This window comes from Dipodomys spectabilis, unplaced genomic scaffold (genome assembly GCF_019054845.1).
Source record: "Dipodomys spectabilis isolate Male_0828 unplaced genomic scaffold, ASM1905484v1 ptg000273l, whole genome shotgun sequence".
In the NCBI taxonomy this organism is placed as follows: Eukaryota; Metazoa; Chordata; class Mammalia; order Rodentia; family Heteromyidae; genus Dipodomys; species Dipodomys spectabilis.
The window spans coordinates 2,745,252-2,768,109 of record NW_024870950.1 but is presented as its reverse complement, the minus strand read 5'-3'; the positions used below and the strand labels follow the sequence as shown (position 1 = coordinate 2,768,109).

At 42.3% G+C, this 22,858-nt stretch overlaps 1 protein-coding gene across 1 annotated transcript in view; it reads right to left on the bottom strand.

Annotated features, from left to right (window-relative positions):
- The window catches only part of Adamts18 (ADAM metallopeptidase with thrombospondin type 1 motif 18), a 97,621-nt gene that overhangs the window by 41,991 nt on the left and 32,772 nt on the right, over window positions 1-22,858 (bottom strand). The window contains exons 4-10 of the mRNA XM_042700843.1: window positions 19,824-20,109; window positions 16,288-16,481; window positions 15,942-16,025; window positions 14,387-14,546; window positions 12,048-12,153; window positions 10,923-11,060; window positions 8,260-8,413 (exon numbers count right to left, since the gene is read on the bottom strand). Coding sequence (XP_042556777.1) covers window positions 8,260-8,413; window positions 10,923-11,060; window positions 12,048-12,153; window positions 14,387-14,546; window positions 15,942-16,025; window positions 16,288-16,481; window positions 19,824-20,109 — 1,122 coding nt within the window. The remainder of the gene's footprint in view (window positions 1-8,259; window positions 8,414-10,922; window positions 11,061-12,047; window positions 12,154-14,386; window positions 14,547-15,941; window positions 16,026-16,287; window positions 16,482-19,823; window positions 20,110-22,858) is intronic.

Genomic DNA, 22,858 nt, shown 5'->3' with positions numbered 1-22,858 from the left:
CTTCCAAAAATCAAACTAGATACCATCCAAACAAAATCCTCCTTGCTCTCCCCAGAGACTGTCCCACATTCTTATTTCCCAATCTTATTTTGTGACACCTCCATCCTTCCTTCCAGCCATTCAGGCTCCAAATCTTGCAGCCATCTTTGATTCCTGTCTTCCTCTCACATTCCACCAGTAAATCTGTCACCTGATCACCTTTACCCTGTCTATTCTCAACACAGTGATCTCCAATACGGCAGCCTGTCATTACATGTGACTTGTTAAATGGGAATTTAGATGACCTAAAACTAAATAAAAATTCACTGTCACCATAGTCATTGTTCATGTTCTTAAAGTAAGTAAATATGCTGGGTGGTATGCAAGCATATAGAAATATATTAAGTGAAATAAGGTAGATCTATGGGAGAACTTAAGTAGTAAAATGCCTTGGAAAGGCAAAGTCAGAGTTCAAAAAAATAAACACCAGGAAGCGGGTACTGGAAAGGGGTGGGGTGAAGTCAGTGGGAAAGGGGGATGAATAAATGAGGTGGAGAAAATGTAGTCAAGAATTCCATGTAGATCAATCATTCAAAATTAAGAACAGGGAAGGGGTGAGTGGGAAGGGATGGGTGAGAATGTTGAAAGGGGTGATATTGATCAACTGCTTTGTTAAACAGCAACTCCCCTGTACAAGTACTTGAAGATAATAAAAGAGAGAGAAAGACACAGTCATGTCTACCATATTGGATGGCAGGGAAGAAAAGTTCTACAGAGAAATCCTCCCACATCAGGCCAACCAGCTCTTCCTCTGCCTGGACCCATGCAACTCCTCTGCACAACCCCCCTCCCCCCACACACACACAACTTCACTCACAGAAAATGCACCTCCAAGCCATATGTCACCAAGTCCCTTTTATCTCTAATCTGGTCTTATATGAGTTCACTCTGCTCTGCTCTCCTTGGTTATACGCTAATCTGCCAACACGTCCAGTTTGCTCCAAACCAGGGCCTGTCTCTGCTTGTTCTAATTCTCCACCTATCTGAACTCCTAACACTTCTTTGCCTCCACCAGCTCTTTGCCTAAATTCCACCCCTACCTCCATGGCTGCACTAGTAGCAGCTGCCAGGCACTAGGAACTCACATCTGAAATCCTAAGCCACTCAGAAAGCTGTGACCTGAGGATCCAGGTTTGAAGCCAGCCCTGGCAGACAAATCCAATGAAACAGCAAAAAGCTGGAAATGGAGGCATGGCTCTAGTGGAAGAGTACCAGCTCTGGCTGTAAAAACTGAATAAGGCCATGAGATCCTGAGTTCAAGTCTCAGTACCAGCGCACACACGTGTGCACACACACACACACACACACACAAACTTTAACACCTCAACTTCAATACCTAATCAGCCTCCTCATTATTTTATCCTACGCCATTACTAGTGACTTCATTTACAACTTCAGTTACAATGTTTTCTGCTCCTGGCCTTCATTCTCTTCGTCATGGCACGATGTAGGATGGGGGTGGGGGAGGGGGGATGTCCACGGGTTCACTTTATCACTGATGCATCCCAAGAGCTTAGAATAGAAATGCCTAGTACAATCAATATTTCCTGTAAGCCAAGTGCATGATTAATTCTATAAGGAGAAAACTCATCTACATCAATAATTCTTTGAAGTCTCTGAAATCCTTCAGAAGAGCCTGCAATTTAAGAATTAGAAATGAAACATGTGACCCCCCCCCCACAAAAAAGAAGCATAGATCCTATCTCCCCAGGCTCCCCTTGGTTATTTTCCTGGCTCCTCACAATGACCCCATGGGGAAGACAGAGTGTTTATCTTCTGTGCAATCATAGGAAAACTCTTCCCTGCCTTATGCAGGTGAGCTTTTGCTCAGCCTGGGTTTCAATCCCCTTATGCTTAACCTCACTACCCAAGATTATAAGCTAAGCAATAATTAAGATGTAACCATCAACAAGAATCGTGACTGCTATCATTTTTAAATCAAGTTTACAGGGGGTATAATTTACTACAATAATGGGCGCCCATTTGAAGCACATGGTTATAGAAGTTGGGACAAAATATATACACCACTGAAGACACCACCATAATCTTAGACAGAACACTCATCTCACCCCACAAAAAATAACCTTCTCAGAGGCAATCACTGTTCTGATGTCTGTAACTAGAAATCAGGGGTGCTTTTTCTTAAATTTCATAGAAATGGAATTATACCAAGTGGACTTCGTTTGGTATTCTGTTCAATGTGGGTTTTATTATCTATGTTTTTGTGTATATCAATAGCTGTTCTTCTTGTATTGATATATAGAGTTTCACAGAATAAATACAATGAAATTTTCTTCACCTTCTCTTTCTGAAGGACATTTTAATTTGCTTCCTGCCTTTGGTTCTTCTGAATAAAGCAGTAACTAAAAACATTCCTGAACAAGTCTTTTTTGTGGACATATATTTTATTCTGTCAGATTAAGACAGAAGATAAAGGTATATTTAATTTCATATGCTTAAACAAAACATAGGCTGAGTGTGGTAGCACACATCTGTAATCTCAGCTAGTCCAGAGAGTAGGAAGATCGTGGTCTGTGATCAGTCTAGACAAACGTTCAAGTACCTTGTCTGGAAAAACAACGAAGGACTAAGGGTATGGGTCAATTGGTAGAGCACTTGCTCAGAAATGCAATTCCCTGAATTCAATGCCCAGTATTGTCAAAGACAGGTCAGGAAAAAAACTGAAACAATACCCCCCCCCTTTTTTTTTCAAAATAATTGTAGTATTTTCCAGTGCTTAGCAGTAAGCAGGAGTTCCAGTGGCTTCATTTTTATCATTGATAAGATTTGGTAATGCCACTAGGCAACTTATTCTATATATTTCTGACAGATAAGAATGAATAATGCTTCCGTGTATTTATTGACTCTCTGCTGTTCATCTTTTGCAATGAGCTGTTTATACATCAGATCCCCTTCTTTCCTTTATTTTTGTGTATGTTTGTCATTAAGGGATTGGCACTGGGCTGATTTTATATTCTCAAAGATAACCTAAGAGGTAGGGCTGTATGGTCAAGAATCTACTCTACCAAAACCCCAGGATTATCTCTGCTACCCTCCTACTTACTAGTTGTATAAATGTGAGCAAAACATTTACTTCAGAAAATCTGGAAAGAAACACATATCCCAAAAGTATCAACAACACACACACACATATACACACACACAACATGCTTGAAGAATACAAACTAAATAGATATAGCGATTTTTATACACAAGAATGACTATCTTTCCTCCATTTTCTAAGAGCGGCATTCAAAACGAATTAGCAAGATTTTGCTACAACTTTGTCTCTAAAGCCTATTCAGGTTCTTTCTCTTTCTTTCTTTCTTTCTTTCTTTCTTTCTTTCTTTCTTTCTTTCTTTCTTTCTTTCTTTCTTTCTTTCTTTCTTTCTTTCTTTCTTTCTTTCTTTCTTTCTTTCTTTCTTTCTTTTTCTTGCTTGCTTGCTCTATTATCTTTCCCCTGACCTTGGGCAGATTGTTGAACTTCCATTTCCTTACTTTAAGGGGAACAATAATTAATGTCCCCTGTCTGTTCTACAGTAGATAAAATAAGACACTGGAGTCAAACAAATGGAGATCAAGATCTTATCCTTATCACAGATAAAGAAACATTGGAGAATGGTTGTGATCTGTGGCCAAATAGGTCTGGCACGGTCTCCCAGGGTTAACTTTCTCCTTCCTGTGTGTAGGCAGAAGGGTGCTGGCATAGATAGTTCTCCTTCCGAGGTGTTCTATCTAGAGGTCATGGGCAAGAAGTGTGGGGGCTGAATCCAAGTAGCACAAAACCAGCAGATCCAGCTGTGTGCATGCTCAGAGGCACCCTTTATCGGGGAAGTCACTCTGGATTCTTGAATGAACAGGGATGAATGAAAAGCGCCCCTCCTCCTCCCACTGTGAGCTCAACCAGCAGTGTAAACTTAGTGACTGGTTGAGGATGAGTATCAGCTCTTAGGTCACATCCCTGTGAAGCCCTGCGTTGGTCAGGCAAGGGATTTGCACCCAGACCGTGACAATGCAGCATCACCAGCTCCTGGTTGTGACACCTTAAGGTGAGAGGGAGCCCAGAGAAAGGTGTTTTAGAGGAGGGAGCCCTCATGCATTGCCAACTCACTACCTGGGATGCACAATGATTACTTGTTCACAGGAGAGGACACACAGATCACTGTTTATGCCCCTGAGCAAGGAAATATCTGAAACCCATATGTGGCCATCAATATCCGGTGGGTGCAAGGGTAAGAAGAAAGTTAACAGAAGATGAAGAATGATATAATACGCTGGTGGATTGCAGTGGGAAGTGTGTGATTAGATGGTAGGAGGTTTCTTTTTATTCCCAAAGAGGAAAGACATACACAGTCTACGCTTTTTTAAAACAAATTTTAAATGGTTACTATAAAGGTGATGTACAGAGGAGCTATGGTTCCATAAGCGTTCTACTCTTGTTCAAGGGAAATGATGGGTTCCAGACACTCACTGGAAGTAAAACGTCTTCATGGAGGTACCATTCTCTTTGGCTTCAAACTTTCGCAGTGAGCCTCTAAGCCAAAGTGACTGAGCATCTGCTCGAGGACAGTACCTGTGCTGAGTCCCTTGCTCTATGAGAGTACCTGCGCTAGCTACTCAGTCACAGGACCAACTAAAAAGATGTCCCTTGGTCCAGCTGGTCTTTCCCAGTGCAAGAAAACCACCAGCAGGGAAGTATGTTAACACTCTCTCTGTGTCTAGGATCATTGGAAAGACAATACAAATTCACTACTGAGCCAGGAGTACTCACTCCAAATGCTACAGGACCCTTGGCTAGATGGTCTTGGTCTTACTTTGACAATGATGGGAATGGAGCCTCAGGAGAAAGTATTAGGAAACATAAGACATGTCCTGGAAGGTCTTATACTTCTCTTAGGTATTTGTTGGTTCTCAAAGGATGACAGTAATAGAACTTGAATCTGGCCCCCTCAGTCTCTCTACCGGATGATGGCCAATGCTCCAACCATTGCCACCTACTCTCTTGTGACACAACCAAGGAGACTATCACCAAAGGCCAGAACCAGGGCCGTGAACCTCCATGACTACCAGCTACAGAAGCTTTCTTTCTTCACAAGGACCCCAACCCAAGTATTTTGTGGCAGCCACGAAACACTGAATAATACAAATACTTCAGAAGAGAACCAAGATAGTACTTCGTGTACCAAAGAGATGAGGGATAAAATAGGGGCAGCATCAGACACACTCTCCCCAGCCCCAACCCTGACAAGGTAGCCACTGTGAATAGCCAGACAGGCGAAAAGACAGCCATGATGCTGTCTGAACAAGAGGAAAGCCTTCTCATTTGTTGAATGGTGCGACTATACCAAATTAAGTCCTACAGTACTATGATTATCTTCTCATTACCAGTTACCTATGTAGACACTAATTAGCACCGAGGGAGGCTGAGTCATTTGCTGAAGGCCTCTCATAAGTGGTAAAAAAAGATCCTTAAACCCAGGTCTATGTAATTATAAAATGTGTGAGTGTGTGTGTGTGTGTGTGTGTGTGTGTGTGTGTGTGTGTGTGTGTGACAATGAAGATTGTCTAGCTCAGTGGTTCTCAACCGAAGCTTACATAAGAGTCATCCTGTTCAAAGTTTCCCATTCCGTAAGTGCAGATAGAACCAGCGTATTTGTGTTTCTAATAAGTTCCCTGTGATACTGACAATGCTGCATCGTTAGCTGGGTAGGGTACTTGGGGAATTTGTTTTGAGTTTGTTTGGTGCTCTAACCCTTCCTCTCAAGGAATCATGGTCTCGGGGAGGGGCAGGAATAAAACGAACTGAGGAATGAAAGACAGGAAGAGGAAGTAGTGACAGGCTGGTGAAGACTTTGAAGAAGTACTTCCTGTGTCACCAAGTTGAGCTTAGTACTCTCAGTGCTAAGCTGGACATGCAAGGAGGTTCCATTGCTTCAGAAGTCAGAAGTCCCCCCACCCCCCAGCCTCACAAGGGCACTGTGCATGATCTTGGAGTAGAGCCTCTGGTGAAAGGTACAAGCAGTAGAATAATCCACATTCAGGATCCATCCACCAATGCTTCCTTCCTTCTCCATCTCACCTCCTTGCCATCTTAAACACACCTTTCCTTTTTGTCTTGTTTGGTTTTCAGTGTCAATAGAGCCCCACACGCCCAGTGCTGTGAGCTTGCAGGCACGCACCGTCATGCCCAGCTAAACATCTCTTTCTGAAGCTATCCTCCCCATCCTCCAGATATTCTCCTCTCTGTGCCTTTCATCATTTTAGTCCCCGGTCTAGTGTGGAATCTTCATTGCCCTGGGCTCCCTTTCTCTACAAAGACCCTCTCCAAGACAGAGATACTATCTTTTCAAAGTATAGTGTGGTTCTTGAAAATGATGTATAACTTCAGCATGGTTATTTATGCCCTGTACACGGACTGACACACAACAGGCACCCCCAAGATGTCTGTACCTTTGTGTGATTCTGCAGGAATGAGGGTCATTTGAGAAACTTCCTTTGCATTTCTAAAGAGAGTAACTCCATTACCAGTGCTGCTTCACTCGCTGCAGAGTAAGCGAATAATAAATACCTGATTGATGACTGAGGACACTAATAAATCTTCTAGAACAAAGTGATGAAGAGACCATGTTAGGACTCAGCTCTCTTCCAACAAAGTGAATGGCTATTTACTTCTGCCTAAGAGCCTCAACTTCACAGGCAAGTCAGAGTCAGCCCTGAATCTGTTCATTTTCACATATTATACATTAACATTAGCCAGAGGGAAGCCCTTGTGTCACAGAAGGTATGCCAAGAAATGTGACTGGATACACTTTTTCTTTCAGCATTTAACATATATCTCCTTATCATACTTATGATTGACAGATACTATTTCTCAGGATTTGTATTTTGAAAGTGAGTGGAGTAATACAAAAACAATTAGGTAGGGAAAAAAGGCAGAGATACTGCGCAATGAATGAAGATTGCTACTAATGACTGAGTATTAGGTCAAGAAAAGCTGGTCTTCAAAGGAGAAGCAGCAGCTCCACGTCATTGCAGAATAAACTTTTTTGTGTGGATTCTGTCCTTTAAAATAGTTTTGTGGCCTTGGGCAAACTGAATACTTTCTCTAAGATCCAAGTGAAAAGGGGCAAGAACGTCTCAGGGATTTTTTTAAAAGTTTGAGGTCAAGTCAAACAAATCTTAAATAAATCCCTTACTGCTGGAAATGACGGGTGGAGATGGTGATGGTAATGGTGGTAGAGGATGGTGGTGGTGGTGGTGGTGGTAATTATGATGGCGCTGATATGACCTACGCATGTTTCTATAGTTGATATTGGTAACATGGGAGCTGGTGGTGCGTAATGGTAAAAGAGAGGAATAGGGAGAGACAGAGGAAGAGGAGAAAGAAGAAGCAATGAAGAAGAGAAAGAGGAGGAAGAAAAAGAGGAGGTAGTAAAGGAGGATGACAAGTAATAAGACACTAACGGAGAGGAAGTTCAAACCTCCCTAATTGCGTGTTCTGGCACCCATAGACTTCATCTGCTAGTAGTAAATCTGGGAAGAACAGTTTATCCTTATCACTGGTTTTATATCCTTCATGTTTATTTACCTTCATGTTTATAGACCTGTTCAGGTACCCAGGACTTCTCATTGGATATGGAGAATATGCCAACTTAACAATGGTCCTAATTTTTGGTAAGACTGACAATGATACGATCCTTGACAAAGTGAAATGAGAGAGTTCTCCTTTCTACAGGGTGAATTTTTGCATTTTCCCATTTCTCTTGTTCATGTCTTGAATGAAAAAGGACTCAACAGAAAAATCATACCCAAGACCACTCAATTTACACCTTGAATTTCTACAAAACTATTGGTTACCAATGACAGTTTTAAATAAAAGGCACATGGAGGTATTTAGTGATGAAGATGAGGATATAAACGTGAAGACTATAGAATCAGTGATGAGAAGTAAGTAAAAGCTATTCTTCCCAGATTTACTACTAGCGGATGAAGTCTATATGTAGACAGGAGGAATTTTTTCCAAGGGTGCTATTTAACCTGGGTCTGGATAACACATCAACAGTAAAATTGCCACTGAATCATCACGCCAAACAACTGACATTTTAGAGATAACCCAGACTCTCACCTTTGACCTCTGCAAAGCAAATGTTTATCCTTCCTGTAGGTACACAGACAGGCTGTAGAATCTTAATGCAAGCTGGACATCACGAGCAAACATACCTTCGCAAAACCAAGGCTGCATAACTTGGCTTTGGCTCCAAATTGCCACTTGCACTGAGTGTCGGCATCATAAATCTGTCCTGGGAGTTTGTCCGGATATTTATATTGCCCTGTTTGCTTGGGTTCATCCACTAGACATCCAGCCTGAGGTGTGCTAGAGTGGAAAACACATCCCTATTAATTACCAGGTCATCTGTGAGCTCTCCACTTAAAGTAAACTGCCCCCCTCTGAATACAGTGATACAAAGAAAACTAGAACATAGTTAAAGAAAACTAGTAGAAATTTAAAGTTCTAATACTTATTTATTCCCCAAAGTGAGTCTTATCTGAAAGGATAATATATGCCACAGTCCCAGGGCACTGGGTGGCCCAGACATTCAAGGGACCTGTCTTGCGATTGGACAGGAGATGGGAACGGTAAACTATGAAATTTCCTTCGACAGTCTCCTATGACATTTGACCACTTTTTATTGCATGTCTACTCTGGGGAAAGGATGAAGCACTAGAGCTATACAACAACCCAGACAGAGACAATGAGCACCTTCACTTTAAATCCTGATGTGTTTTGTTTTGTTTTTACAGGTGAGGAGGCACAGGTCAAGGATGTGCTTTGCCTCAAATAAGCGTCACCAACTTTAAGGTACTCAGGAGGCTGAGATCTGAGGATCACAGTTCACAGCCAGCCCAGGCAGGGAAGTCTGTAAGACTCTTATCTCCAATGAACCACCAGAAAACAGGAAGTACAGCTGTGGTTCAAAGTGGCAGAGTGCTAACCTTGAGCAAAGAAGCTCAGGGACAGTGCCCAGTCCCTGAGTTCAAGCCTCATGACCAACTACAACAAAAACTTCATTAAGGTTATTGAAAGAATCTGGAGGAGGGATACACTGATGGGTGAGGTATGTTTATGACATGTTGAGATGAAAATCAGTCTTGACAGCCTCACTTCTTAGAAAAAAAACTTTATCTTCACTTACTTAAATAATTAAACTACGGTATTACTAAGAGGTTAAGTATCAAGGTGGTTACACATAATTTTCGGAGGTCAGATAAATGGAGGGCCTATTGATCATACATCCAAGACTTTCATTTTTGTCAGTGACTTTGATAAGGGTTGTTTCACGGATCAAACGAGAATGTAATACATTTATCACAGCACAGTAATCAAAGTTAGCTGCTGTTACCATCATTGTTGCCCTAAAGCAGTTAACTATAATATATGCATGGTGAAGATTTTTTTTCTACATCAAGATGATCTTGATTTATCATATTTATTGAATACATTGCATATGAGTTAGAAAAGAAAAATTTATGCCCTCAAAGCATGAACTTAAAACTAACAAGAACATCTGACTGGCAATGCTTACTACACAGCAAAAGTGTTTTTTCAATGTTTTTAATCACCATTTGGGCATCGTTGGGCTAGACATTCTTACACTGAATTGGCCTTGCCCACACATCTCGCTAATCCTGTTAATATTTACAAATAATATGTAGTGGTATAAATGCATCAAGAATATAAATTCCCGGGCTGGGAAGGTGGCTCAGTGGTAGAGCGCTTGCCTTGCATGCCTGAGGCCCTGGGTTCGATTCCTAGGCACCACATAAGCAAAAAGAAAAAAGCCGGAAGTGGCGCTGTGGCTCAAGTGGTAGAGCGCTAGCCTTGAGCTGAAGAGCTGAGGGACAGCGTTCAGGCCCGGAATTCAGGCCCCAGGACCGGACCCCCAAAAAAAAAAAAAAAAAAAAAGAATATAAATTCCCGAAGAAATGCCACTAATGTCTGTTGAAAGGCATGTGTGGCAACACAGATTACAAATGCTCTATCTACATGTGTCTGCAAGGATACATCTACATTCATAATTAAACCTGATGGTCATTGTTTAGTATGAATCAAGTAGTACTTAACTCTTCTTATACTAATATAAGTCTCAGAGTTCTGACTTATCAAAATGACTATCTATAGCTGCATCTCCTTTGGATGATTTCTGGACACTGAGCTGGCCTGTCACCATTTCTAAGCAAAATGACCCATCAAGAATGTGTTTTTTATTACTAAAAAAAACCATATGCACTACTAGAATATCTTTAATATTCTTAGGACCTATGGATTGATGAGATTAAAATAGGTTCAGTAAATCAATAACCTCGTGCTCTCTCTCTCTCTCCCTCTGTCCCTCCTTCCCTCCGTCCCTCCCCCTTTCTCTCTCTCCCCCCATAGTAGAAAGGCAATATGTGCAGCAACCTTTGGAAGACAAAGAAGAGACATGGAGTTATGAAGGCAAATCTTAGGGTCAGCATGAACTTAAATGTGAATCTGCAACTTACCTGCTCTCGTTCCTTAAGCAATGCAATTAGTCTAAGACCCAACTTCCTAAGTTTTAGAATGAAGAGAATAATAGCATTGCTGGCGGAATGAAACAGGGCTAAATATATGGAGAGGTTTTGACTCCATAGAAGGCCTTTGATTTTTCAGCAATAACAATAATACCATCTGATCATCATTGCATTCATTCAGGATGTTTTTGTTGTTGTTATTAAATTTTATTATTTTTGTTTTATTGCGAGGTCAAAAGAAATTTTATTCTTTTCTTTTTTTACATCCATTAAACACTATTCCGTGTTACTGTTACCAGATCTGGGCATACACCTGCTCTCATCTGTCTTACCTGAGGAATTTCTTGAGGTACTGGCGGCTACAGGAAGACCACGCAAACACTCCATTGTTTCCAGTCAACGTAGGAGACATGATGTTGCCTTCTGCCTTCCTGCAGGGGTTGCCCTCGCCATCATGAATCATGCCAAAGCTGGGCAGAGGGGAGAGATCACCCTTCTGTGAACCCATTCGCCAAGGGGTAACCAGGGGGCAGGGAAGGGGGAGATGCACTGAGAGTCAATAAACCCAGGTGAGAAATAGTTATTAACACTGTAAGAAAGAGACAGACAAAAACGAGTTGCTATCAACTGCTGTTCAATGTGTGATCTTTGCTTTTAAGTCAGAATTGGATACTCTGAATATGTAAAAGAAATCATGTTGCATAAAATATACCTGCATGTGAATATTATATATACACTACATGCACCTGTGTGCACGCACGTGCACACGCCCATGAGTGAGTGTGTGCGTGTGTGTGCGTGTGCACACACACACTTCTAAACTGGTATATCCAATAAGTCATTGCGTAAAGTGGTGTGCTTCCTTGAATGTGCCACAGCTATTACTCAAATAATGTTTGAAAGTTCTGTGTGTCATTGTCTCCATACAAAATTACATGCCTACCAAAATGAATATATCTTATTACTTTCAACTTTTCTCATTGCTAACTCTAGTATCATTTCTAACTTTAGTCTCATGAAAGCGAGATTTATGAATACCCATTACAAGAATATTCATGTACATGTCACTGACTAAAAGAATACCCAGGATGTACAACAACAAAAGTTTAACCACATGCAATTGTATTCAGGGGATTTATATGTCTCTGTTATTGATTGTTTCCTTGGTGTAAAGGATGAGCTGAGAGGTGGCTTCACTGAAGTAGTAGGAAGGGAAATAAGTATGGGGAAGACCTGAGAGTTGTTTAAACAACAGGCAGTCCACTTGTGCAGACAAGAAATGCTATAACACAGAGACATTGATGAGATGGCCTTGGCAGAGCCTTTCTTACAGCCAGACATTATTCTAAGAATTTTATCCCATTTATCCCACCTGAATCAATAATAATCCTGAGAGGAATGCTGGTGAATCACTTGGCCAGTTTTCAGATAAGGCTGTGAATCAAGGAGCCACTTACTTGTGCCCTGACTCGTGAGCAATGGTGAAAGCCAGGCCAAGTCCCGTATCTTCATTGATGGTACAACTTCGATACTTACTGCACATTCCGCTGATGGGTGCAAACCCTGTAGAGAGATCGGGTTCAAATGTCAACCGGAGGGGGGAGCACAGATGAAATCCACTCTGTTGTCCTCAAAATTTTCCACACAGTTTTAGTTTAATGGATTTGTTGTTGTTTTGCAGGAAAACACTAATGGTATATAGTTCTCTGCTTGTCCAGACAGACAGACACAGATTGACGAACGAACTGACTGACAAGACAGATGGATGGACAGACAGACAGACAGATAATAGAGAGATGGCAATTCACTTTTGTGAGATCAATATGGATGCTGCAATTCCCATTTTAGATTAAGTCATAGAAAACTTATGTGCCTTACCTAAGTTTAATATCTGAATCAGACTAATTGATAACTATTCCAATGCACCATGTTAGCTGAACCATGGTGATATTGTCCTAACACTGGATACATTTTCCAAGAGAAAACACACATCTTGGTCTTTCTCTAGAGCACAGAACATGAAATGCTCATTTTTCTCCCAGCTACTACAATGTGATAAGTGTTCCCAAAGTCGCCTCCTTCCAGAAGCAGTTATAAAAGCTGATTCCATGTCAATCTATATTATAGGGTGTGGACGTCTTTCTTCTCAGTTTTGTGTCTTTACAACCAGTAGAGCAGGACAATGTAGCCATTGAACTTTAAGTACATGCTTATGAATTGACCACACCCATCCCATGTGAAAATCTTCAGGGAAACAGAATATGAAGACCCTTATCCTGGGTGACTGCAGCCTCAGATGCTAGCCAAACACCACACCCTGCTCTATCTCTATGTCTAGTATGCGTTTGTGTTCCTGTAGAGAGTTACGGATAAGGAAACTGGGGTCCAGAAAGGGGAAATCAATGCATTTCAGGTGGCACAGTCAATAACCCCAACTTCAGGAATCATGCATTGTTCATTTGCCTGCATTAGAACATGCTGCTAAAAGTCTGAGCAGTTTGTGGGTTTCCTGATGATGTTTTTGTCTTTCCAAGTCTTTCCTTATACTTTGGTCTCTGGTTGGCTCTTTCTCAGAAGATCATTTCGAAACATTAACAATGCATTGGTAACCAGATATTACCTTATGCATCTCAAACTCAGAATAGGAATTTCAAAATTCACTTTTAAAAGCCCTTCTCACGAAGCAATTCCCAAAGCAGTTGTGCTTCTTCAAGACTGTGATTAATAGTGAATTAAAAGAGGCTTGTCTTCCAAGGTATAACATGAGACATTAGAGAGAATTTTTAAAGCATTAAAAAATGTTACATAAAGCCCAATCTACTTTTATCACTAATAAACCATAGGGGATTAGAAAGTATGTTGGAGAAGAAAATGATTGGTGAAGGGAAACCACATAAACTTTCTCAGCTCCTTGTCTTACCCATCCATCTGCACCACTCTTACTAGTTTCTGCTTTCTGGTTTTGTCAGTGCATTGCAGTAGAATACAACCATGCTCGTTTGTTTATGCATTGCCTGTGGCTGCTTTTGCACGAATGCAATTGATGAGTAATTACCACAGAGTGATGGTCTGCAGAATATAACATACTTACTCTCTGGCTCTTTACAGAGAACATTTGCTGCCCCTGCCCTAAATAATCACCAATTCATCAAAAAAGGTGGAGGAGGGGCTAAATTCCGGTTATATGCAATGGAATATAATAGGAAATGCAACACAGGTATAATATAAAAACATATATAGTCATTACTCTCCGTATCCTGTGCAACTTTGGAAGAAGTGAGTCCTTCAAAACCAAATACCTTGAGGAGGCCCTGGTACCTAGTGGGACAGCAAAGCACCACGAAAATCAAGCAACTTGTCTCCAGTATCCCAGTTCTATAGTAATGATGCTTATGAAACAACTTGTTTAGTTACACAATGATGCGTCATCTTACACCTCAATGAAAACCGAAGTGATCAGAATACATAGCTCCCCATTCCACACTGCGCTCACTAGGGTACAACGAGGGAACTCCATAGTCAGACATGGTTGTCATGTGCTAGTGTATATAATGTACATTAATGATGTTTCAATCAACAGTGGGTTGCTTGTCCATATGACAGTGATCTCATGAGAGTATAGCATCTAGGAATGCTGTGTCCATCTCTGTAATCTTCTCCAAATGTGTCCCTGTTATTAAGTAGGGTGTGACTCTGTTTTCAATGAGCTTCACAGGGCACTGTGCATTTAATACAAAATTTCCATACTGTGCTTTTTACCAAGTAGGTGTGCATGAAGGATCTAGTCATACCATACCTAGAGTGTCACACGGCTCATTCTTCCAGGAGCAGATATCGAAGCCCGTGAGCAGGATGGCGTGGTCGTGCCGCTTGCCATTCTTTCCCACGAGGGCGGACTGCCATTGACAAAAGCTATTCAGAGACTGGTCTGCATGGTGGTTGATCAACAATCCTCCCTATTGGAAACCCATGCAAATCGGAGTGTAATTTTTGTCACAGAGCCATAAACACGAAATGGTAAATGCTGCTCACAACTGTTCAAGTAAATACAATGTTTCAGTAATATGGTTTTACAAATCAATTCTATTTCTACCAGAAATAACCTTCTATCCATTACAGGTACCTTTCTTCACGCCACCAGGTACCACCTTTATAAAATCTTAAAAGATAATAAATGATTGAGTGATGATGTCTTCAATAGAGCATGTAACCAAGGCAGTAACCACAACTTATTTGCCTCTCCTGAGAGATTTCCAGCCAATGGTTTGGTACATCCTACACTACAATCCATCAACCAACCATCAATACAATGTCCACTGAGTGAATGAAGTCATAAGACTCTCAAAGGCAAGAGCGGGATTACCCTTACAACAATAATTTTTCAAAATGTTTGCTCAGTCAAAATGATTGAGTTGGGGGAAGGGGAAGGTTTTAAGATAAGATCTTTGATCATCACTGAATTGGAGAGCTGTGGGCTTCAACGGCCTTGGGCAGTGCATATATGGAGAGATGAGAGGCAAAAATGTCACCCAACTGACACATGTCCTCCCTTTCTAAAAATCCCAGGGATAATTTGACAAGTCATTAACCTTTGGAGCTGTCCACACCTGGGCAATTGGATCATTTTCTCTGTTATCTCTGTCTCCCTGCCTTTTGAATTCTTCATTAGGGTTATAGGTGAAGAGAGAAAGCCCCATCGGGTATAAAAACAGTCCCTCAGACTGGTGATCTCTGTTGTCAAAAAATACAACTTAAACATCAAAGCACTACAAAACAGTGAGGGGCATGCAATTTGACACGTTATTCTATGTTCTGGTTTTGTGATTTGCCCCATGCCAATGTCTTATACCTCTCAGGAACTGATTCAAGGGTGATTAAGCATTCCTTGCTTAGTCTCCATAGCACAGAAGAATTACAAGCACGTTCTACTGCTTTTCCCCCCCATCTATTGTCACCCTACTCTTCTGCATCTACCAAGGATGGCCTGGTATACCAAGCTTGCAAATTCCAACTACCCCTTTCCTCTATGACCTTGTGAGTCCTACCTAGTATTTATATCCTTCATCTTTTCTTTATATTATATAGGCATTTCATAGGTGTGGGCCACTGTCTTGGCATGCATGAATGCATATATTAATATTGCCTATGTTAATGTGAAAACAATGATTTCTGTGGTGCTGTAGGTTAATTTACTTGGTTTCACAGTCCAACTAGACAGCACTTGCCTTGAGGAAAGGGATCCACATAATTTCAGATTTTCAACTATCATGACTATTCCGTGGCGTGGCTGGAAGACAGCTGGTCTTCCGTAGCAGAATGAATGGAGAAATAAACAAAAGATTCCCACTCACAGGCTCCTGCTCCAGAAGAATGAGGCTCACCACAACGATGTTGATGTCACTGCCAATAGTCCCATCTTTAAACAAACTGGAAACCTAGCACAAGGAGGAAAATCAAGTCTCAAAAAAATGGAAAAATGTATGGTGAGAATCAACCAGACATTGACAAGTGTGTCGGCTTTAATTTGACAAACCAGGTACATCCTTACGAATCCATTTCTTAGAATTCGTTGTCAGCCTCCATAAAACCAGGTGGCTGGCTGCATCTCAGAATCCACCAACCCTGTTGTATGATTTAGAGGGACCAGAAGGCCCCTTCCTTAGGGGGCCCGGGAGGGCTCACGCTGACCTCGCTTACCATGTTCATGACTGTGAGAATGTACGTGGTCACGTTTCCCTTGCCATGCTTCTCCACCATCTTCTTGTCTGCCACCACAAGGGTTTCCACATTGAGGCCCCTCTGCGACTTTCCAGCTGACCTTCTGGGCCGCCCTGAGCTCCCATATTCATCAAACCTCAGGTAGGTGTCCTCTGAAGGAGGCTTGGGGGCATCTATGAGGACCATAAGAACATTTGGAAGGAATGTCAGTAGAGGGTAACTAGGTGAGCTCAGTAGACCAAAAGAGGTGAAAGAAGACGGGAAGGAGGAAGACAAGGCAATGTCTACACAAGGGTAGAAAACCGATGCCACCCTCACTTCACTAATAATGCCATCACCAACACCTGCCTTGATGTTTTGTACCTAATAAGTGATTAACAAAGACCTATTTCATAGATGTGTATTCATGCATGGCTGGATGGAGCAGGGGATGGGTGGACCAGTGTATGAGTGGAATTATGGCTGAGTGGACTAATGGATGGATGGACTTGTAGGTGGGTGGAAGTGTAGATCAGTGTATCTATGGATGGGTAGATGATGGGTGGATTTATTTAGTCACTGAAAAATACTCTGAAGAGAAAAAATAGAAAAAAGAAAAAGACAAAAACAGTAAAAGAAAAAAGAAAAAACTGCAATTCTACTTGGTACAGAAGGCAATCAACAAAAATCAGTATAGGTCTTTGAAGGAGGAAATGCTTATTACCCTAAAATTATGCAAATATGCATTACTAGTCAGAGCTGACTTGATAATATTTTATATGTTATTTCATGAATAAAATACAAAACTCTTATGAAACACTACCTGTGTCTTCTATTTTTGTTTCATCAATGTAAACTTAAATGCAACACACAAGAAATTGTCAAAGGGTGGGTGAATGCAGGCAAAATATTCGAAGTGTATAAGGAAAAATGGAACCAGGTCAGCGGAGGGGATGGGTGAGGTTGGGGGAGATTGCTCAAGATGCATCGTACTCACAGCTCAAATGAAACCCCTTTGTACAACTAAAGGATCATTAAAAATAATTTTTAAAGGAAGTGGCTAAATAAAGGACTTTTAAAGCTGATATTGACTTCATTATTGGAGGAAACAAGTCAGGTGTGGGATTTCAAAAACGTGTCATAAAGGGTTTAAAACTTAACAGAGTAATTATACTGGCCTTACTCTGATTAGAGACCTACAGGTGCTTGCTGAGATGGGCACAACACCTGGCGTGAGCGAATAGTGATAAGTCTGGTGAGCCCTGGAGAGATAAAGACAATGGCATTTGGAAAACAGAGGACAGAGATGTTGGACTGAAGTCATAAAGGAAGATTGTAATACTACAACAACTAGTGAAAACCAGCCTTCCACAGAAGGAGAACACAGGATCGAACCTCATGTAGCGTTAGATTTAAAACAAACCCTACTAAAGTTCACCATTCATTAGCCCTATCATCTTGGGTCTCTGTTGCTTCTTTCTTGAAAAGGGCAGGATAACCATGCATAAGGTAACCCTACACATTAGCTTTGATGTCTCATACTACATATACAGCAGTACCACCATAACACCACGGTATCACGGATTCCAGTATTACTGGGAGATGCTAGCAGGATGGTCCTTAAAGAGGAGCTAACCACCAACAAAAGCCTGTTGAAATGGTAGAACATTTTCTGTATGATAACTCACAATGAATGTCCTGTGATGCTCGCTCCTCTTATCCCTAAGAGCCCTCATTGGTCCTTATCATTCAGTGCAGTGCCACTTACCACGTGTGGCTTCAGAGCCACTGAAATGTGGCTGGTGAACAGATAAATCCAATTCTTTATTTAATGTAATTTACATTTGTAATACTTCTCTCAGCATCTGGAAAGCTTGTACCTTTGAGACAACTGGACTATAGAAATCGACTTTTTCAACTTGAAAACTTGTGGAAATCAAAATACAGATAACTTCTCATGAAAACTGATCATCTGAATTGAAATTGAGCCATAAAAATACACTAAAAAGTGGGGTGCCGGTGGCTCCCGCCTGTAATACTAGCTATTCAGGAGGCTGAGATTGGAGGATCACAGTTTGAAGCCAGTTGAAGCAGAAAAGTCTCTGTGATTCCCAGAGGTGGCTTACAGCTCAAGTGGTAGAATGCTAGCCTTGAGCACAAAGAGGCTCAGGGACAGTGCCCGAGCCCTGAGTATAAGCTCCACAATTGACAAAAAGCAAAAACACAAACAAAACAAAAAACCTAAAAAACTGGGAGAGAGTGAGAGAAGGGAGCGACACTGTTCAAAAGAAATGTACTGCCGGGCGCTGGTGGCTCACGCCTGTCATCCTAGCTACTCAGGAGGCTGAGATCTGAGGATCGCGGTTCAAAGCCAGCCCGGGCAGGAGAGACCGTGAGACTCCTATCTCCAATAAACCACCAGAAAACTGGAAGTGATGCTGTAGCTCAAGTGGTAGAGCGCTCGCCTTGAGCTGAAGAGCTGAGGGATGGCGCCCAGGCCCAGAGTTCAAGCCCCACGACCAACCAAAAAAAAAAAAAAACACACAAAAAAGACCACAAAAGAAACGTACTCTTTATTTGCCTTATCCAACTTTATCCCTTCTGTACAACACCTTCATAATAACAGTAAATTTTTTGTTAGTCATGGGGCTTGAACTCAAGGCCCTAAGCTTTTTTGCTCAAGGCTAGCACGTTACCACTCTGAGCCACACCTCCACTTCTGGTTTTCTGGTGGTTAATTAGAGATAAGAGTCTCACAGACATTTCCTGCCCGGGCTGGCTTTGAACCATGATCCTCAGATTTCAGCCTCCTGAGTAGTTCAGACTACAGATCTAAGCCACCAGCGCCTGGCTAATAGAATTAAAAAGTGAACACACTAAACACTAGATTTCCCAAATATAATGTGAAAAGACAATGCACAATATTTCATTAGAAATTCTTCTATATGTTGCAATGATGATATTATCTGTTTTGGGGGGTTAGAGGGCATGTTTCTAAAATTAATTTGACCTTCCACATATTTAAAATGACTATTATAAATTTTTAATTTATATCTGGGGCTTGCATGATATTTCTATTGTACAATATTGATCAAGAACATTCCAGAGCTCTTACTGGCTCACAAAGTATTCCCAAAGTCACCAGGCGTGTGGCACTCCCCCTTCCCTTTAGAGCCCATGTTCTTGTTTTCTGGACGATCTCTTCTTCCTGTCCCCAGAAGGAACACCCAACCACACCCACAGATTCACCTCCAATTTGGTTCATCAGGGGGTCATCTCAAAGCCTTTCCCAAGAACCAAGGTGGAGACCTGCAGCTTACCCTTAAACCCACATCTCAGTATTTCTGAATTTAACCCAGACAGATGGGCCGTCGGGATGATTACCCGTGCTTCCTTGACCCACCATCATCCAGGGCAGTGAGGAAGCTGCCCAGCCCAGATCCTAACCTGCAGTGGGCAGCCCCACCCACTCCCAAGACAACCTGTGGAGCGAGTCCCTCCTAAGCACAGAACAAGAAAAAACTTTCCTTACATACATTTCTTGCGTCGTCCACAAAAATGTTGCCTTTGCCACCTTCGATGGGGGTGGTGCTCTGTCTCTTGACTCTGGGGTGCCGGGGGGCTCTGGCCTGGGGAGTGACCGGGAGAAGTCTGGTGAGAGCTGGGGTAGCCGTGGTACTGCTGGATCTTCTGCTCGGCTGTTCTTTTATACAGTACATGAGGCTGGTGGCCTGCCGGGGAACTGTAGTTATGTACCTGGGCCAGCAGCTGAGGTAACGGTGAGATGAGGAATTCGTTTTTTCGCGTCTTTATCAGACCTGACTAAAGAGCCAAACACAAGAGAACACATTTGTGATGCCATGCATCCATCCCGCAGGAGCCCCCTTTCTCCTGGGCCGTTCCCAGCATCTGTGTAGTGACAACTTCCTGTGGAGAGACAGGAAATGGCTCTACATCTACCATCCCAATTTTATCTGCATCATTACATACCTTGTTGCCATGGCTACTAGTAAGGCGGATGGTCCTCCATCTCCTGAACTAATGCTCACTGCTACTATGCTATCAAGTTTGTGTGTGTGTGTGTGTGTGTGTGTGTATGTGTGTGTGTGTGTGTGTGTATGTGTGTGTGTGTGAGAGAGAGAGGTGAGAGAGGGAGGTGATAGGGACCGAGGTCTTTACACACTCTAGGCATGTACATGTACTCTACCACTGAGCTGTCAGCTAGGCTGCCGATTCTGATGTGTATGTGGGTTTGCAGGACTTAACTCTGGGGCATCCTGTTTGCCTTTGCCTGGCAGATGCTAGTAAACATGGGAGAGGGTGATGAAGATATAAATGCCCACACTAATGTGCAGCTAATGTATTCTATCGTGATTTCATAAGCTCCCATTAGAATGTAGGTCTGGACCTCAATGTCCCAGTACCTCAAGTATCTACTGCCTTCGGAGAACTTATCTTATGGGCCGACACAGCTAGAACCTGGAGTTCCAGATGGATGATTTGGCTCACCCAGGTACATGCTGGGTATTTTTTTAAAGCTTCACAAAATAGTTCCTAGTCATATCCTCACAGAGATGATGGGAGAAGATCGACAGGCAGAATGAAAGGTTAAAATGAGCCCCACAATTCCAGAAATCGCCTGCATTACGTTCCCAGGTGCCCACCCATCCACCTCTCACCTGAGCCATGGCTCTAGCATCCAGTCCACATTCTGAACTATTTACCTACTAACCCCAAATCTCACCTGTCCTCTCCAACCTGGAGTTCTAACCCAACGGACATCCACTCCTACCCTGGTCTCGGTTAGGAATCTCTCTTGGGGACTCACAGATTCCTGTACATCCTGCTCCCTGTAGGCCTTTGTCCCCTGTCCCTCAGTGTCATGCCATTCCAAATATCTACTCAGTCCTTCACACTCAGCAGTCTTTGCGCACACGTGTGTTCCTTCTCCAGATCGGTCCTGGACTTCTTGGATTGTCTTCAGTGTTCTGGCTTTGACACCATCTCCCCGGAAACTCGCCACTCCCACTGGCAAATAATCTTCAGGCCACAGTCTGCTGGTGGGCTTCCTCAACAAAGGACATCTGTGTCCTGACTTTGGCCAGTCCTCACTCCATGCCCCTCCTTACTTTCTACACAGCCTCTATCATAGATAGATACCACTGGTGCAGGCTCCCTATGTTGGGCAACAAACAGTGGTGTTTATCACCACATGCCAGAGCAGCGGGGATGCAGAGGTCACATCAGGCTGGGGGTATGTAACTAGGAGGTGGGGGATGAGTTCCATTAGAAAAGGATGATAGGTAGACGTGAGCAGGAATGGGGAGACACCTTGGGCTACGAAGATTCCTTTTTTCACACCTGGTAGTCCACACTCAGCATCAGTGAATAAGATAATGGTCTATACCCTTATGGAACCCACTCCCTGTGTCAAGATTAAACCAGGAAGAGCGAAGAGGAACAGGAAGTCTCTGCTTAGTGGCTAAGTCATATGGGGAGGGTCTCATTCTGCACCACCTAGTAACCCTGACATCTTGGATAAAACCCCAGCCTCCAAGAACTTCTACACAGTGAGACTTTAGCTGGATTGCTTACCTCACCTCTAAGGCATAATTCCCCCCTTCTTTCCTTTTTCTTTTTCTTTTTTTTAATATTTCATTGTTAGTGTAGAGGTGATGTACAGAAGCGTTACAAAAGTCAGGTCATGAACACATTTTTGTTTTTGAACCACGTCACCCCTTCTCTCGCTCTCTCCCAGTTTTTCCCTGCCATTCTCACTCACAAGATGTATAGCAATTCCTCTTTCTTAATAACCACTCTTTACTATCTTCCTATCCTGTGTGGTTCCTTTGCTGTACAGCGGTGGGGGGGGGTACCATAATATTAGGCCTTGTACCCAAGAGCTGAACCATCTCAGGGTACCATCAGCAGCAGTTAAGATCATGAAACAAACTCTTTGTATAGCCCCAGAGTGAGGCCAGGAGCGAGCTGTGCAATGTCTTCTTTAACCCTACAGCTAGGAAATCCTAGCAGGAAGCAACAGGTAAAATTCAGGTTCCCCATTCCCCCTGAGCAAAGGCCCCTCATCCAAACCATGCCCTCCCTTCTTCCCTTCCAGGCTGTAACAAGACAAAAGGCCCCATTTATAGTCCCCTAAAGACAGAGTGATTGAAGAGGGAGGGAATTTGAAAAAAAAAAAAACCAGTGAATTATCCTGAAAGCCCTCCAGCTTTACTCACTTCCTTACTTGGTTGAACTAATATCAAAGGCTTAAGCTACTTAAGTGCCTGGACTAGACCAACCGGTTCAGAAGCTTTCTATTTTCCCTCTTATTCCGTGAAGTCAGTGGGCTACTCAATTGTTTAATAGAAATTTCTATATTGAGAAAGTGATTTAAAAAAAAATATAGCCATCTTCTATTTAGACAACTATCTTGGCTCCACACACTGCAGTTCAGAGTGTCAAGAGTAAAAATCTAGACTAATTCTTTGTAGAAAAACAAGAAAAGGCTTCAGACACCAGTGGCTCAGGAGGCTGAGATCTTAAGAATCAAAGTTTAGAGCCAGTTCAG